Genomic DNA, 18774 nt, shown 5'->3' with positions numbered 1-18774 from the left:
CAGAAAAAAGTGAGTGTGATCCACTATGGGGTTCAGGTCAGCGGGGACTGCCATGTAGGAAAGTTGGAAAACCAGACAATGTCCATCTTCTAATTATTAGGGAGGAATGTTGAATTTTCACAAGAAGATTTGGAACAGATGATATAGACCAGGAGTGTCAAACTCAATTTCATTGAGGGCTGCATCAGGGTTGTGCTTGACCTTGGGGGACCGGGGGCGTGGCCAGCTCCACATCACTCACATCCTGAAACCCTTTGCCAGTGAAAACGGACCTTGGGAAGGCCGCACTGCATATCACATCTGCATTTCTCATCTGCATTCTGGCATCATAAGAATGGTACCAGAAATGAAAAAGCTATTCTACAAGAAACTTTACAATTGGAATTTGACAAATATGACGTTTGGAAATGGAAAAACAGACACTGTGGGATAAAAAACAGAAAGATGGATCTCTGAAGGGCAGGGGGAATACAGTTTGACCCTACAAGAAAGCAAAGAGGAAAAAATGTACAATGACTTTCTCTTAGAAGGACTTAAAGTTGATCAAACCAACTGGCTGGTGAAATACATTCTCTTTCAGAGCAAACACTTTAAAAACTAGCAGAACAAGCTAGAAAAATGCCCCTTCTTGCAAAGAACAACTACAATACTATCAATGGACTTTGAAGATCTAGGAAGGGAGTTTTGCTCTTGTCGGTGTTCCTTTCCCATGCACAGTCCTGCAATTATTTGGAGGAAAAAATAAACTTCTCACAGAGGATGAAATTTAGCAGACACAAATGGAAAGTTCATCACTTAGGGAACCAAAATTAAACAACAGCTTTAGGTTGAGAACTACCTGACAAGGTTTTTTTTCTTTGTTTGTGTTTTTGAGGACAGAAATGCACATTATCCTCAACCTACCCCCAGACCACCACGAAGGGAACCTCCCTTTGTCTTTTCTTTCTTCATCTTACAAATAGTTGTTCCAAATGATGCTGGCTAAGTGTGCTGTGTGGTCTATCTGCTATACTTCCTCGTAGGCAAATGTTTCTAATTGGCTACCGTGCAACAGCTGCAGAATGTCCACTTCCTTTTGATCCCAGGTCACTGTCTTCCACAGCCATTTTGCCCCTGGCTATTTACTGCTTTCTATTTATTGCTCACAATGCACTTTTGCGTTTTATTTTTATTTATTTTAATTTGCAGACTTGTAAAATAGAGAAGCTGGGATTTTTGTTTGCTTCATTAATCTACTGCTGGACATTTTAACATTTAAAAATTGCAAAGCATTAAACAGTGGTGGCGCAATGGTTAGAATGCAATATTGCAGGCTAACTCTGCCCACAGCCTGGAGTTTGATCCTGACGGGGCTCGAATATGACTCAGCCCTCCATCCTTCCAAGGTCGGTAAAATGAGGACCTAAATTGTTGGCGGCAATATGCTGACATTGTAAACTGTTCAGAGAGTGCAGTAAAGCAATATGGGGCCATATATAAGTCTAGCTATTGCTATCGTCAAAACAAATACACGGGAGAATCAACAGCAAGTAGGTTTATTCAAAAGATCTCTAAATGGCAACCATATGCCTGCAAAGCCCTAATGTGCACTGCTTTTGAAGCTCTAGGTCACTGGCTCCTATCTATATGCATAAGTGCCTACCAATCATTAAGACAACTAAAGGATCAGTGTACCACTTAACTTTGTAGAACATACGCATTCCAGTGAAATGAATCTCCCTCTTTCTCTTCCTTCCTTGACAAGAGTTCTGCCAGTTCCTCCAAATGCAACTGTGCTGTGATACTATCCTGACACTTGATAAGGCATGGCCTGATAAAAAATGTTGATTGCATGTTTGAACCTCTTGAAGCAATTGATTTTTCCCTGTCAGTGTGAAAGTGCAGTTACTTCTTATATCCACCACATTTAAAATATGGAACTTTTTGCTCTCGCCTTTCCCCATGGCTTTCACCTTGATTTTAATTTCGCAGGCTTCATGCTAGGAAGCAATCAATTGTTCACATAGCCAACATTCCTGCTCTGACAAACTGGAGATGAATATGAATCACTGGTGCAATATAGTTATTTTAAAAGCAAATGTAATTTTAAACTGCATCAACTGAAGCATGGATCCAAGTAATAGTTCTGCACTGGTTGGCTCCTACCTCAAATATTGTGATTACTGATGGACTATACTGAATATTCTAAGGGATGTGGTGGCTCAGTGGCTAAGATGCTCAGCTTGTCGATCAGAAGGTCGCAGTTCAGCAGTTCGAATCCCTAGCACCAGGTAACGCAGTGAGCTCCCATTACTTGTCCCAGTTTCTGCCAATCTAGCAGTTCGAAAGCATGTAAAAATGCAAGTAGAAAAAATAGTACCCGCCTTTGGTGGGAAGGTAACAGTATTCCATGCGTCTTTGGCATTTAGTCATGCCAGCCACATGACCATGGCGATATCTTCGGACAGCGCTGGCTCTTTGGCTTTGAAACGGAGATGAGTTGAGAACAACAAGCACATATGTACGAGGGGAACATTTACCTTTACCTTTATACTGAACATTAAGAAAAATTCAGATGAACTAGAACAGACATGGAAATTGTAATGAGAGGATCGGGGGGAGAGATAGGAATTGTCAAATGTGATGAAAGAAATTGGGCATGTGTAAGAGAAAATATGAAAGTACACTTCAAATATCTGAAACAATGTCAAACAGAAAAAAGGTCAAGTCTTCTTTATCACATGGAATAATTTAAAACATGGAATAATTACTTAAAGCAATAATGCTCATTTGTATACAGGAAATGTGCAGGAAATGTACTTCAACCATAGAATCACTCATTGAGACAGGTGATGGACACCACTTTAATAGTTTTGTTCAAGCAGAACGTCTCTGTCAAAAATGCTTTTATTAGATTCCTGCATCAAGCAGAGTTGGACTCAAAACTTAAATGGCGCCTTCCAATTTGATGATTCTAAATGCAAATCTCAGGCTAGTACGGCCCATCACCAGCAATCTGACATCCTTCTCAAGATATACAACATATTATGATTTCAGGAGAATGCAAAGAGTATGGAACTGAAGTTGGGTAGAACAACTGATCTCAAAAAGAAAAGTTGGGGGAGTATTTCTTTCCCTCAATAATATAGATTAAGAAATACACACAATCGTACTTTTCATAAGCTTTCTTATAAGATATCTTACCCAAAAAGACACCATCAGACACTGTGGCCCTAGAGGCACTATACACTCTTGAGCCAGCATTAATTTGAAAGATCCAGAAAATAGCAATAAAGTGAAGAAAATGAGGCAGTGTCGTCTTTTGCTAGAAAGAACAATGTCCTTTGATAATTGATGCTGGGAATAGAAGAAAATATTTTTACATGCATCTTTGCTTCAACTAGATCCCTGTTGTCGATGGTTGGGAGACACAGATGTGAGATTTTAACCATCACTTCCATAATAATGGAAGCTTCTTCATGCAAGAAGTAGTGAAAAGTAGAGTCGGAGTATGGTAGGAAAAAAGTTCCCAATACTTCCCCCCCCCCCCAATCAGTCTTAATAACGAGTATTTTAGGCCATATTGTCTGTTTTCTGAGCACCAGGAGCTCTTATACACAAGAGACAGTGCAGTAATGTTATTTTTAAGCAGGCTGGGTCCATCTGTGATTATAAATTTCAAAGCAAATCACTTCAAAGTGCTTAGCTAGTTTATGGTTCGGTATAGCCCAGAAACCTTGCTTTGGTATCCTCCCAGCGAGGCCTGCAGCAGAAAACCAGTTTGGGCTTTTGGACCAATAACTTGAAAAGGATGCCAAATGCTAACCAACCCTTGTGACTTACTAAAGAAGGAAAAAATGCAAAGTGGCACGCGGTCCCATCCTTCTTTAGGAAACTCACTGGGCACGGCAGCTGAAGAATGCAATTCGGTGTTCCTGGGAACTAACTTGCCTGCCTGCCACGCACTCTGCCGCCGCTGCTCCGGCGAGTCAAAGCCTTAACTGTCCCCGACGGATCTTCATAGCGCTTTAAGAGAAGGCTGATCCTTCGAACTCCGCCCCTAAGTTCCCGGGACGCCTCCGTCAGATCCCATCCCAATTGGCTGAGTGGGATATGAATATGTATGCCCTGACCTGTGTGAATGAGGCGCTGTGCCCTCCCTCGCCGCCGCACAGAGAGGCTTAGGGAGCGTGCGGGGCATTGCTGAGCAATCGCTCTTCTGGTCGCTCGCCGAGCGTGCCTGGCGGCTCTGGAGCCGGCGTGGTCCTGCTGCCACAGAGCCCCGGGAGCTCCTCGCTTCTTCGCTGCCGCTGCCAGCCTCTTCCTCCTGCCAGGCACGCTGCTTCTCAGCCGGCCCCGTCTCCACGCTCCTGCTTGCGACGCCTGCCGAAGAGATGCGGGGCCTGTCCGGATGGATGGTGCTGCTGGTGCTCGGCAGCTGGTTCCGTCTGCGAGCGAAGGGCGCCGTGCCGCTGGCTGGCTTTTATCCCTTCGGGCCGGCGCAAGGGGACGCGGCCACCCCACAGCAAGACGACGGCGGCTCAGGGCTCCAGCCCATCGCCGTCAAGTTCCCCTTCTTCGGTGCGACTCACACAGCGCTCTACGTGAGTAGTCGTCCCGTCGGCGCTAAGGAAAGTGCGGGCACCGCCGCGCGGGACTTTGCTCATCTCTGCGGTTCCTTCATGAGAAGTCGTAGGTCCCAAAGATGCCTTTTGCAAGAGGCCAATGGACTTTCTGGTTCTTCTTTGAAGACGTTTCGCTTCTCATCCAAGAAGCTTCTTTAGCTCGGAAAATCCAGTGGCCTCTTGCAAAAGCATCTTTAGGACAACCATGAGAATCTCCATAGACGAGAAGTAATATGCTTAGTAATAATGCATCAGCCCTAGCCCCTTTCTAACACATATTTTAGTTCTGAATATTTGTTAACTGCCATGCTTCCCATTGGGATTCAACACCCCCCCCCCCCAGGATATGCCTGCCAATTACGGTAGGTTGTGCTGCTATGTCAGATGCTTGCTTTTTTGCTTCCTGCTTCAGGATGCTCTGTCTTCAAAGCATTGGGTACTGATCAGTGGTGAAATTCATTTTTTTTTACTACTGGTTCTGTGGGTGTGGCTTGGTGGACATGGCAGGGGAAGGATACTGCAAAATCTCTTTTCCCACCCCACTCTGGGACCAGCCAGAGGTGGTATTTGCCGATTCTCTGAGCTACTCAAAATTTACATTACCAATTCTCCAGAACCTGCTGAATTTCACCCCTGGTACCGATCCTAAGTGTCTTACCCAAACACAATGGATCTTACCCTTAACTATAGTCCTTGGGACCCCAGCCTTTCAACCACTGAACTGGTTCCAAAGGAAACTCAGATCTTAATCGACTTCCTAAAGATTAGATCTGGAGGCTGATAATAAAGTTTAAGTATCTTGTTTAAACTTCCCCACAGTCCTCCTCTCCCTACATCCTGAAAGAGGATGCTAGAAAGACAATGGAGTGTTATGAGAGACGACATGCCAATCTTCCCCAAATTGCTGATTAATGATCATGGAAGATGTAGTGTAACACATTGGAAAAGAACACAAGTTAGGAAAGCTGCTGAATTCACACAGAATCACTGATATTAACAGCCAGTGTTTTGATTGCTTAGTGTGGCTAGGTGGTGACAAATAGTTGAACTTGGGTGATCTTAAAACATTGAGTGGGGCCAAGTCTGTTAGAATTTGGATGGGGGACCATTAAAGGAATCTCAGGGCCGAAAGTTGAACCGGAATTTATGTTTTTTAAAAATCCTGAGAAAAGACAGTGGCAAACCACTTCTGTAATGATACTACGAAAATTACACAAAGGTGTCCATGTGTCCAGTACTCAAGTTTGATTTGAGAGAGATTTTGCATTTACTGGATGATTAAAATTGAGAGATTGTTCCACTTACTATGACTGTCACTTAATATGACAACGTGCATGCAAGGTAGTCAACTGTTATAATAATTTTTTCCTAGTAAGAAAGCGATAGAACTGATAGAAGAAACCAATAAGAAAAGCCATCAATGGTTTGTAGGGAGAGATGAGACAAAAAGGAGAGATCCTGGCTTCAAGCCCCAGTTTGTATTGAACAGTGCTAATCCTAGAGGGCAATGAATTTTGTTTTAATGTAACTTATTTCAGTATTCCAGTTTGAAAAGCTACACTTTGAATAATGTCATTGTTGGTGTTCTAGATTTTAAAAAAAACACATGAAGGTTCTTTGCTCCTGATAGAGACCACTGCTCCAGATCTAGTTTGACTGTTAAAACAACTTCCTGGAATCTGCTTTTTCCTTTACTCTGATGAGTGTTTTCTAATCAGAGAACAAACCAAAAAGGTTAAAATGTATGAGTTGTAAATAAAAAAAAAAACTTGCTCCCTTTCAGTTATTTTGGAAAGCATCTGTAATCAGCTGAGATGTTATAGTTGGAGCTGGTAGGAGTTGTGCTCCAAAACATGTAGAGGACAACCAGCTTGCCCAAAATAAGACAAGATGATGCTATAAAATCACTAAGGAGTTGTTTAGCTTTGTTTTTTAAGAGAAAACAAAAGAGGCAACATATTTGTCTTCTTGGCATCATACGTATTGTATTTATCATGTTGTAACAGCTTTTCAACTGTCCAGTAATTGTGGAAACTAAACTAAAATTCCTCCTCTTCTCATACCCCAAAGTATATTTGTAGAATAAATATACTACTGAGCACTTTATAAATAATATGGTTGACAAATGGAGGTTGTGCAATCAACAAAAATCAGTACTAATCATAGCTAACCAAATAGTTGGCATAACTTGGTATTTAGGTTGATGTTCACAAATTTGTGTTCTTCAAATGTATTAAAATTTACTGGTTGAGATTTGTAGCTCCTGTACAAATGGAAATTTACTGTATTTTAAATTTTAAGACTATTAGGAATACAATGTGAATTAATGAATCCTTCAAACTAATCTTGTTTTCCAAATCATTAAGCGCTAATCATCATCAGATGGAAAGTCTATGATAATTTATGATCTAATCTAGCTAGCTGGTAGCAAGCAACAATACTACAGTTTGTATAGTGCTTTTAGATATTCAAAAAAATTCGCAAACAGCCCACCATACCATCACTCAGGCTGGGGGGACAAAATTTAAACCCCTCAGAAAGGGCCCGCAACTTGGGAGTCCTCCTGGATTCACAGCTAACTTTTGACCACCATCTCTCAGCTGTGACCAGGGGGGCATTTGCCCAGGTTCGCCTGGTGCGCCAGTTGCGGCCCTACCTGAATCGGGAGGCCCTCACAACAGTCACTCGAGCCCTTGTGATCTCTAGGCTGGAATACTGTAATGTGCTCTACATGGGGCTGCCCTTGAAGAGCACCCGAAGACTTCAGCTAGTCCAGAATGCGGCCGCGCGAGTGATCGTGGGCGCACCACGGTTCGCCCACATAACACCCATCCTCCGTGAGCTGCACTGGCTACCTGTTGGTCCCCGGGTGCACTTCAAGGTCTTACTCACCACCTATAAAGCGCTCCATGGTAGTGGATCTGGCTATTTGAGAGACCGCCTTCTGCCAATTACCTCCCTGCGTCCCATCCGATCGCATAGAGTTGGCCTCCTCCGTATTCCATCCGCCAGTCAGTGCCGACTGGCGACTACTCGGAGGAGAGCCTTCTCTGTTGCGGCTCCGACACTATGGAACAATCTCCCCGAGGAGATTCGTACCCTCACCACCGTCCAGGCCTTCCGTACAGCCCTCAAGAACTGGCTAACCCGTCAGGCCTGGGGATAATCTTATTTCGCCCCTCCCGAATGCTGAGTGAATGTTGAGTTTTATTGTCTAATTTACTTTGTGCACATTTCTTTTTTTGTATTGTCCTACACTCCCCTTCCTTTTTTGATTGTAAGCCGCCCTGAGTCCCCTCAGGGAAAAGGGCGGCCTATAAATAAACTACAAACAAACAAACAAACAAACAGAAGGTGATGTTCATAATTTTTCCTGGAAAAGGCACACTTGGCCATACTTAGAAGTCATCCCTCCAAAAAGCAATTAGTAAGTCCAGGACTGAAATTGAATTTGATTCTACTTATTTTAAATATAAATAAATTGTAATACTATATAATCAGTAGAATTGTTTTTCAGTTAGATATTAATATTTTCCTTTTTTTTTAAGTAAGCATTTCAATGCACCTTTTGGGATCTGGAGGAGCTGTTTTTAAGGCTGTACATTACCTGGTGCCCTATCTAATCATAATATCATGCAGTATACAGTGTGGCAGTATTATTATTCCCATAATAAAGATTTGGAGCAATAAACTGGAGGAGAGGGGGAGGAACACTACCAATAGTGTTGGTAAGATTATCAGCAGGTTGAGACTGGGGACTCCTAACTTTTTATCTACTTCCTGTCATCTTTCTCCAGGAAAATAGGTATTCAGCCCCAGTGCTTTAGATTAGGATCCCCAACTTTGGCAATTTTAAGACTCCCAGAGTTCCTCAGCCAGCAAAACAAAGCTGGCTGAGGAATTCTAATAGTTGAAGTCCACAAGTCTTAAAGCTGCCAAGGTTGGAGACCTCTGCTTTAGATAACTGAACCTGAAGAAGTTTAGAAAAAGCATGTTTTGTGATTCCTGTTACCGTATATACTCGAGTATAGGCCGACCCGAATATAAGCCGAGGCACCTAATTTTACCACAAAAACTGGAAAAGTTATTGACTCGAGTATAAGCCTAGGGTGGGAAATGCAGCAGCTACCGGTAAATTTCAAAAATAAAAATAGATACCAATAATGTTTTTGAATATTTATTTCAAAGAAAAACAGTAAACTAGCGGTGTACTCAATGAAATACTTCACTCACCTCATGATGCTGATGTCCCGCTGTGATGATGATGTCCCGTGCAGCCGCGGGAGCGATGTCCCGCCTCCTATGACACACGGCACAGTGATTCCTATCATTGGATCACTGTACCAGAGGAGGTGGGACATCGCTATGTGGCTGCTTGCCATAACAAGGAGGAGGTGGGACATCGTTGCAGAGCGGCAGGAGGGGGAGGAAGGGGAATCGTAAGACAGCCCTGCATTACATTAGAACGTGAGGAGGGGGGATGGTGCGGTGCGCGCTGCGCGGCAAACTGACACAGAGGGAGGGGAAACTCACAGGGGCACTGGGCCATTCACGAGTGTCACCCAGCGGCATGGCCCCGCCCCTTTTTCTCCTCCATTTCGGGCAAATTTTTCACTGACTCGAGTATAAGCCGAGGCGGCTTTTTTCAGCCCAAAAAGTGGGCTGAAAAACTAGGCTTATACTCGAGTATATACAGTAAGTAGGCTCCTTTTCCCTTCATTATTCCTCGCCTTACATTGTTGAAAAACAGACCACATAATCAGAAGCCTTTTGAGGTTTATGGAAGGATGGAGGAAAAAGAAAATAATTCTTCCCTAAGTATCCTTTAATGTAACTTATCCTAGGATCCATATCTCCAGCAGCCATTGTTCCTCAGGCTTCAAATTTAAATCGAAGGCCATCTCCTTAAAAACCCTTGAAGGATAGGGGAATCCCCACCCCCATTCCATAACAATTCCAATCTCCAATGTTAGAAATGAATAGCTTTATCTGCCTGCTAAGATTTTTCCCTCTGCCTTTTTTTTTGTTGTAAAGTCATTTATATTATTCCAAAACCATCTGGATTTACTTGGGGACAGTCAAACAGTCTAATTTAATTTAAGGCATCAAAGCTGTAACAGGATGTTGAGAATCGGAGTGTCTTTGCTGTATTAGGCAATTACACTCTGCAGCCAAGGAGGCATAATGGCCTAAATATTTTGGGTTCAAGGAAAAGCATAGCATAGTCTTTCCAAATTCTTCTGCTACCCAGATTCATGGGCTGATGTAACTTGAGATTCTGTAAATTTGGAGATGATTTGCACTCCAGTATGATACTTTAAAATTGTCACTTTCTCTGCTTTTCTTCATTGAAACTGATCCCAATAGTTCTTATAACACTTCCTTTTTAAGGAACTTCTATCTTGAGTTCCTTTTCCCACAAGTTTCCTCTGCCATGGAATGCTACTTATCATTGCTCTGGAAATATTAGAATTTAGTTCCTTGAAGTTTAAGATGTTTTCTACTGAGCTTAATATTCTTTAACTTTAAGAACTCTACATTGCATAATCTTATCTACCAATGTGCCTGCTATTTCCACCTCCTAAAGAATAGTTCATCTTATTGTCTTCCTCCATTGTCTCACTGTTTTCTCCCTGCCATGGGAGGAAATAGGAAATTATTTTGAATTTCTGATCAAGTAAAACTCAATTTTCTGGACAAAATAATGAACATTTACATTACCTCTGCCGAATCCATTACTGCAGCAATACACAAGTAGACTCAAAAGATGTCTCTTGCTTTGTCAGGAAATAGGTCAGTGAAAAAGATTCCTTTAGCTAAGTCAACCCAAAACCTTGACTCTCTGGATTAATTGTGATGTTTTAAATTTGACCGTCTGCCCACAGGTACAGCTTTTGCCTTGCTTTCGTGATACATGCCATAATCTTATATGATGGTGATGGTGAACCATTCAGCACCAAGTGCCCAAACCGTGTGTGCATACGTGGGCATGTGTGCACACTGGAGCGGCAAAAATCCAAAGACCAGCTGGCTGATGCACACCTGCCTGTTTTTTGGCCATTTTTCAGGCCGATTTTAGGCTTTTTTCTTGGCTGTTTTAAGGCTTTTTTCAGGCCGTTTTCAGGCCATTTTGGGGTCATTTTTTGGACCATTTTTGGCCCAAAAAACAGCCTGAACAGGGACCAACAAACGGCATGATTTTGGGTCATTTTTCAGGCCATTTTCTGGCACCCACAAAGACCAGTTGGCAACATGCCCATGCTCACAGAGAGGGTTCTGCGTGCCACCACTGCTACGTGTGCCACAGGTTTGCCATCACTGTTATATGACAAGCCAACAGATTTCTTGTTGTATTTGCATGAACATACCCCAGGAAGCATTCCAAGTAGTGACACCTATCAGGGTACATGAAATTTGTGTGCATTTGAAAGTCCACAAAAACCATCATTCTGCAACATGGAGGTGATAAGTGTATTCAAAATATTTTTTGCAGTGTTGTAATATCAATTGCACTGAAATATAATTGCTTAGCTATCCCCAGGCCCTTGAGGATTATCAGTTTGTTGACATTTTCTTTAGAAATATGTTTGTTTATAAGGATAATTTTTGAAGGAATTCCTTCCTGAAAGATGAGTTCAGCTGAGAACTTTCTCAGTTGACCCCGTGCATTAAAACATGACAACACACTGAGTATTTGTGTTAACAGGGCTGGTTCAGAAATAGATTATACTCATATAATCTGAATGTTTGGCCTTTTGCTAAATCTTTGAAATACAACATGAGACCATGAACAAACAAAGGCACTTTTAGTCCTCGCCCCATTCAAAACCCGAGATGAGTAACAGTGAAATGCTGACATAAACTGACAGGTGGCTATTAGTCAAGTCAGCAAAAAAGACATAGGAGTGTTAGAATATTTCCATGACTATTTTTCATTCTGTAATGAGACAGAGGATGCAATTTCCTATGAGCAATGCTATTTTGACTGATCCATTTTGTTTTCAGCTTCTCTGATTCCTGTTGTGATGCATTTGGGGATAGCATTGCAAGTAAATGCATGGAAATAAATCAGCACATAAAGGGGATGGTTGTTCTGGGACCCCTTTACTATTTTGGATTTGTCAATACCAAATGGCTTGACTTCTCTCAATTTTGCAAACAGTATCAGAGTTTTATGTATAACATTTCACCTCTAAGTGGACATTTCCAAAGTGATAGTTAGCCGCGCACTGAAGCTACCAAAAAGGCCAATGCAGCCCTGGGTGCATCAACAGAGGAATAGTATCAAGATCACACAACATGTTAATATTACTATACTGCACTCGTAAGACCATACTTGGAATACTGCATCAAGCTTTAGTCACTATGATCAAAAAATATGTTGCGACTCTAGAAAAAGTGCAGAGAATTGCAACAAAGACGATTAGGGGACTTGAGGCTAAACCATATGAATGGTTACAGGAACTAGAAATATTTGGTCTAACGAAGAGAAGTCCACAAGTCTTAAAGCTCCAAACTTTGGAGTCCTGCTTTAAATTGAAAGGCTGCTCAGGTTTGCAAAGTGACATTCAGCAGTTATTTGGGAAGGAGTTGCTTCCCACAGAGGGAAGGGAGAAAGAAAGAAGGAAGGAAAGAGAAAGAAAGAAAGAAAGAAAGAAGGAAAGAAGGAAAGAAGGAAAGAAAGAAAGAAAACAATTTAGGGCTAGAAGGCTACTCAGAGATCATTTGGTCCAATCTCCTGCTGCAGCAGGAAGTCTTATATTGTCTGGATTATTTTGGTGCCGCTAACAGAGAGGAAAATTGCCTGAAAGGAGAAGGAGTTTATTAGGACAAGGCTGCCATGCAGAGGAAGGCAGAGATAGTTCTTGACGTATGACTACAATTGAGCCCAAAATGTTGGTTGCTAAGCAAGAGCATTGTTAAGTGAGTTTCACCACATTTTATCCAATCCATAACATCTCCTGGTGAGTGACATCAAGTTGGCTAGGCCCACCCAGTCAAATGACCACCAAGCCATGCCCACAAAATAGGCCATGCCCACAGAATAAGTAGTAAAAAGTTTTGAAACCTACCCCTGCCTCGCATTGTGTGTCAGGTTGAGCTCCTGTCACTCACCTCAGCTTCTGTCCACCTAACAATTTGAAAGCGAATGGATAAATAGATACCACTTCAGTGGGGAGACAAGTTGGTGCTTCATGCAGGCAGTCAGATTCCTGTTCTCTGAACCTTTCTGGTTGTGGTGCCCATTTGCGAGGCAGTTCCACGGAGGGAGAGTGCCTTGGGTGATGCTGCAGGAAGAGCTTCTTGTCTTTTTTCTGGTGCGAAGCCAGCTTGCCCTCTTGTGGCACACCATGCAAAGCACATGACATGTCCTACAACATAGCTGGTACCTTGGCAGCCAAACTACTACTCTACAATTGCATTGTAGTCTCCTGGCTAATACACTCCTCACCATACACTAATACTAATATATAATCTACAACAGTAAAGTGGAGTCCCAGAAATCCCTGCAGTATCTTTTTCCTAATTTGGCCTCCCTCAAACAGCTGGCTTTGGACAATTGGAAAAAGGAATGCTGGGGTGTTTAGCAAAAGCCAAGACTTAATTTTTGTATAATGAATATTGAATACTTTCATGTGGTATGTGTGGCTAAGATGCGCAAAGCTTTTCTTAAGCTGGTTGGCAATATGTATGTGTCTATTTGTTAGGTGTGTTTATGTATGTATGTATGTATGTATGTATGTATGTATGTATGTATGTATGTATGTATACACACATATTGTGTTTCCTAAAAAATACAACCTATCCTGAAAACAAGCCCTAGCCCGATTTTCATGCCTGTGCCTAATATAATCCCTTCCCCCCCCCCAAATAAGCCCTTGTTAAGCCCCACCCACTGTCTGGTTGTACAAAGTGGAGTGAGGTGCAGGCGTAAAAATCAAGCTAAGGCGGGATGGGGGTTGGAGCTGCCATAGTACTATGGCAGCCAGGCCTCCCACGCCCCAACACCTGTTGCACTGTTGCCAAACATCTTCAGCTGCTTGTGGCTGCTTATGGCCGGATGCTATGTAGCATATCACACCAGTGCCACCAGTAAGACATCCCACGAAAATAAGTTCTGGTGCTTATTTTAGGGTGCAAAAGAATATAAGACCAGCTCCTATTTTTGGGGAAACACGGTATTTCTGTGTATCTGCATGTGTATCTTGCTGTATTTAATTTGAATATATAATTAACACACAACTCAATATAATTGAAGAACAACTCCTTCAGTCCAACATATGGTATTCAGTTTGGAAAAATTTTCCCAGCTAAAAGGAAGTTGAAGAGCAAGATGACCTAAAGAAAGACCACAGGAATGGTTCTACCCTGTTTCCCCGAAATTAAGACCTCCCCGGTACTTCCTTTTATAGACAGTGATTCAGTGGATTAGTTGAGTGACAGGCAGAAGGTTGGATTAATCATGTCTTTTACATGATAAGAAAATGTCACAAGAAAGGTAAAGATGTTTTAAGAATGTCAAAAGATACAGTGATTTTACAAAAAAAAAACAGTTAGTAATAAAATACTAAAATATCTTAGATTTAGAATCTCTTTTCCTGGAGATTGTAAGAAAAATATACCCCTTTCATATTTTCCTCACAAAAGAGGACAGCCCATCCTCTTCGTCATACGATAAGGTAACATTCTCAGATGTAATGGCTATAATTGACACAAAGAAATCCATTAAATTTCATATTTATATGGGCATTTGAATATTTTCCATACTGCGTAATTTCTGAGAGGTTGAGAATCTGCTTTTGGTTAAACCATCCTAGATCAGCAGGATTTAGAAATTAATTGCTCCTTCAATTAAGTAAAGAAAATCATTTCTTCACCCAAAACTAGCAAACTAGGGAATGGTTAAGGTAGAATCTAGATGGTGAACCTATAGCACGCTTGCCACAGGTGGCGCCCTCTCTGTGGGCACACAAGCCATCATCACAACTCAGCTCCACCGCACATGCATGCATGCCTCCTGCCGGCACAGTTGGCTTTCAGGTCTTTGCCATGCATGCACAGGGGAGCATGTGGGAGGGTCATGCACACATGCAGGGGTCACATGCACATGCATGGGGGATGGGATGTGTGGGGGTAGTGCATGCAGATGGGGGTAGCACGTGCATTGCATTATGGGTGTGTGCATGTGCACACATGAGCTTTCAGCATGCAGCAACAAAAATATTAGCCATCACTGAGCTAGAACTTTTCACTGAAGTATGTAATTCTCTAATTTTTCTCTTCTTTCTCTCCTCCTCTGGCTGGATTCCTTTACTGTGCTAAGCTAAGGCTTTTTTTAAGCATGGATTGCTGAATTGACTAAGTTCTCACAATATACTTAGCCACATATACTGTTGATTAATTGCATTGTGCAGTAGTATACAATCATGCCTTTCATGCGGATCTACAGTGATATTTCCAAATCAACATAACTTCTGAAATTTCTTTATTCACAGTATAGTATGAAAGTGTTTATGAGGAGACTGTTTGTCTTCTTATATCTAATAGAAAGAAAGTGGTGCAGAAATGCTAGGACACATTTTTGAACAATCTAAAATGACTACTTTGGATTTCTTATTACATAAAATTTTAATATTTTGATTGTTAAGTTATCCAGTTATTAATACTTTGACCACATTTTTAGCAGCATGGGAAGTTTACCATTTCATTTTATGATGTATACTATGTGTTTTAGAGGTAGGTTCAGGCTGCCACTAATGCTAGTTTGCTCAGGGACGTGTCCCCCGCGCATGCGCAGTGCAACAAAAATTGCTCTGGATGTGCAGAAGGAAAAAACAAGATGATGGCGCCTACAGCACTGCTGAGAGAACTGGTTCAGGGATATGGCAGGCCTGGGTTGCTGCCGGTTCCAGAGACCCAGACTGCCAAGTTACTACCGGTTCAGCCGAACAGGTCCGAACCAGTGGGAATTCACCTCTGATGTGTTCACCACAGTTCCTGACATTTATATTCTGTTCAGAGTTTAATGGTGATTTTTCAGGTTTTCAAATATAAATATACTTACCTGTTTGCAATCCACTAATGATGTACTGAAAAAAACAAATTTCTATGATCCATATTTTACACTAGTATCATACTAGTCTACCCCTTTTTTGTTGTTCTTTTTCTTAATGTGTATGGGCGGGAGTGGGATGGGTGGGGTTAGTAGCTTCTGTGCCTGTCTGCTACCTTCTAATGGAGTCTGTATTTTTGAAGCTCTCTTACTGCTATATCTACTATAGCATCTTGTCTAAAGAGCTCTATTTGGGACAAACGTAGAGCTGGAAGTAATTCAGCATTGCTTACAAATCTGTGCAGTTGGTCTCTCACCTTGGGAATAAGGCTCTCCAGAAGGGCAATTCCAAAACCTGTGGCAGGACAGGCTTCCTGTTGAGAGATGGCAGGGAAGGTACATCATCTGGTCGAAAACTCTGTACATCTATGGCATACATCTATGTAACCTTGAATCCTGGTTATCCAACAATTCTCCCTCCCTCTCTTCAGCCTATTCTAATCCTAACCTTTGCTTCTGTATCTTTGACTTGTGGACTCTATCATTGGCCTCCAATTGATTTTTTTATAATTAAAATTATATATTTTTAAAGAAACTTGAACCTTTCAAGGTGTTGAGGGAATATCTAAATTTTGAAAGATCTCAAGAAACATTGCCAAAATCTTGAGGAAATATTATGGACCAAGATTTTGGCTGTTGTAAAAGCATTTTTATCTAATGCCTTCACCATAATCTAACATCAGTACTCTTACATTCCCAAACCACATATTGAGTTCCATTGGAATAATGACAATGTAGTCTACATTTTTAGGTATCTAATCTACTATCTGAACTTGACTATGTGCCCTTACTGTAAATTCAAACTGCCAATGAAGATGTAGAATGGTGCTTTCTCTTTCCCAACATAGCCTCTTTGGGTTCAAAGAGGTTTTCACATTCCCTTCTTTATTATAAATTTATATGCATCTGCAAATCAGTTTGCAACACTGTTTGCAATAATCACAGTGTAAATTTATGAGAGATGGTTAGGTGTAGTGATTCAAGCACAAGATTAGGAACCAGGAGACAGTGAGCTGTAGTCCCATTTTAAGAAGAAAACTAACTAGGTGACTATTGGCCAGTCACTTACTTTCAGCCCTAGGAAGAAGGCAATAGCACTCCACTTCTGAAATCCTGCCATTAGAGACTTATCCAGTCAGTCATCAGGAGACAAAATTGTTTCAATAGCATCCTCCCCATCAAAACAACAACAACGTATAATGTGATTCAGTGCTGTGTTCCAAGTTGGGTGGATTCCTCTGTATCAATATTTGCCACTGTATTTTTTTTTTAAATCTTAGTTGTCTCTCGTGCTGCCAAATCCTATTCTGACAGAGACCAATTGATTGATTCATTTGTTTACTTGCTCGATTCCCCCCCCCTAAAAATTCATTTCAATTGCTCATCTGCATACATTTATATAGAGGGGCTAAAGGTTACAGAAACTCTCCCCTCCACCCTTACCATTTCGTTTTTAAAATGCCATTGGTTCTCATTGTAAGAACTCTTTATTTGGGATAAAGATAAAATGTCCCCCCCCCCTGCCTTCAACCATTTCTCTCATCTTATGTCTTTGTTTAACTAATTGATCCTACTCTGTTGTGTTCCTGATGCAGCTATTTGCAGCATGATGCCCCACAGATGTGCTGCAGTTGAACTCTCATAATTTACAGCTAGATATCCTACCTATCTGCTGGTTAAAAGAGTTGAATTCCAAGACATCTAGAGAACATCAGGTTCACAAAAAATGGCCTCAATATGAAAGCTTTGTAGCTTCCAAAACTATTGTATAATACTTTTATAATCTTAGAACCTGCCTCTGTGTGTGTGTGTGTGTGTGTGTGTGTGTGTGTGTGTGTGTGTAGAACCAATGCTGACTTGTATATTCTTTTCCACTGCTTCTTTTGTCAGCAATTTCTTTTTCCAAGAAAAAGATCAAAGAATAAGATTGCACATCCTTCTTGCATCACTCAGTTCAACTCTGCCCCATCTAGACTACACTGGCTCAGCTCTAAATTTACACAGAATAGCTGTCAAGTGCTCCTATTCTTTATAGCAGAGCCATATTTTTAGTGACTTGCCTTTGGCTATGCTTTAAAAGGCAACCTTAAGTGCAAAGGCAAAGATGAATCAGGCTAAGAAATCTTGTGCTGGATAAATTTTTTCAAAGGCTTTTTCCTCCCCGTGAAAGGGTCACTCTGAAAGGCTGAGGCACCCTTTCTTCTTACTCTATAGCAGGGGTGTCAAACTTGTGGCCCGCAGGCCAGATGTGTCATGCCCAGTTTAGCGAAAGGGAGGAGAGTCCTGGTACGTCATTTGACGCCGCCATGATGACACAAGTTTGACCCCCCTGCTCTATAGCATGACAGACCATACAACTAGTCCCAACTTCCCCATTACAGCTGCTGTCCTTTTTCACAAGAGGCAATGGACCAACTCCTTCAGTACTATCATGCATATATGCAACAACTTTGGCACCTCAGAGTACTTTTGCTTGTGTTCGGTACAAGAATTGATGGGTGGGGCGTGTCTCCTTTAAGAAGAAAATGATGCTTGCAATATGTAGGAGGAATTAAGATAAAATTTAATTCCTAATATTTTCCCAAAACCAAACTCTTTTTGCCCCATATGACAGGCAGAAATTATAAGTGTTCTGTTTTTGTGTTTTAAATTTGAGCACTCTTGAGAGTAGAAAACGACAGCACTCATTGAATAAATAAATGTTTGTTCAGGGACTTTCTCTTAGTAGTAGTTTATCGGCTTTGTATAAAAATGCATAAAACATAGCATATCAAAGCTAATAATCACTTACAATAAAGTAAAATCTGATGCCATACCATTATTCTCCAAATGCTCTCTGGAATAGCTCTGTTTTAAACAATTTCTGCTGTGCCATCAGAATGGATGCCAGTTTACCTTCAGAAGAGAAACTATTCCATAAAATAAGGACTTTTAATAATGATTACCAGAACACTGTTTTGTGTCCCAACCTCCCTCATCTATTAAAGTGCGTAACTACTGCTAGGAAAAATGTTAGATTCTGATTTAAGGAAACTGTTCTGGAGAACCTGAGATTCA

General features: G+C 41.4%; 1 protein-coding gene across 1 annotated transcript in view; it reads left to right on the top strand.

Annotated features, from left to right (window-relative positions):
• Window positions 1-4165: 4165 nt before the first annotated feature.
• The window catches only part of SNED1 (sushi, nidogen and EGF like domains 1), a 77263-nt gene continuing 62654 nt past the window's right edge, over window positions 4166-18774 (top strand). Inside the window, exon 1 of the mRNA XM_032225390.1 lies at window positions 4166-4583. Within this exon, the coding sequence (XP_032081281.1) occupies window positions 4374-4583 (210 nt within the window). The 5' untranslated portion in view covers window positions 4166-4373. The remainder of the gene's footprint in view (window positions 4584-18774) is intronic.

This window comes from Thamnophis elegans, chromosome 10, assembly GCF_009769535.1.
Source record: "Thamnophis elegans isolate rThaEle1 chromosome 10, rThaEle1.pri, whole genome shotgun sequence".
In the NCBI taxonomy this organism is placed as follows: domain Eukaryota; kingdom Metazoa; phylum Chordata; class Lepidosauria; order Squamata; family Colubridae; genus Thamnophis; species Thamnophis elegans.
This window is presented reverse-complemented; position numbering and strand designations above follow the sequence as displayed.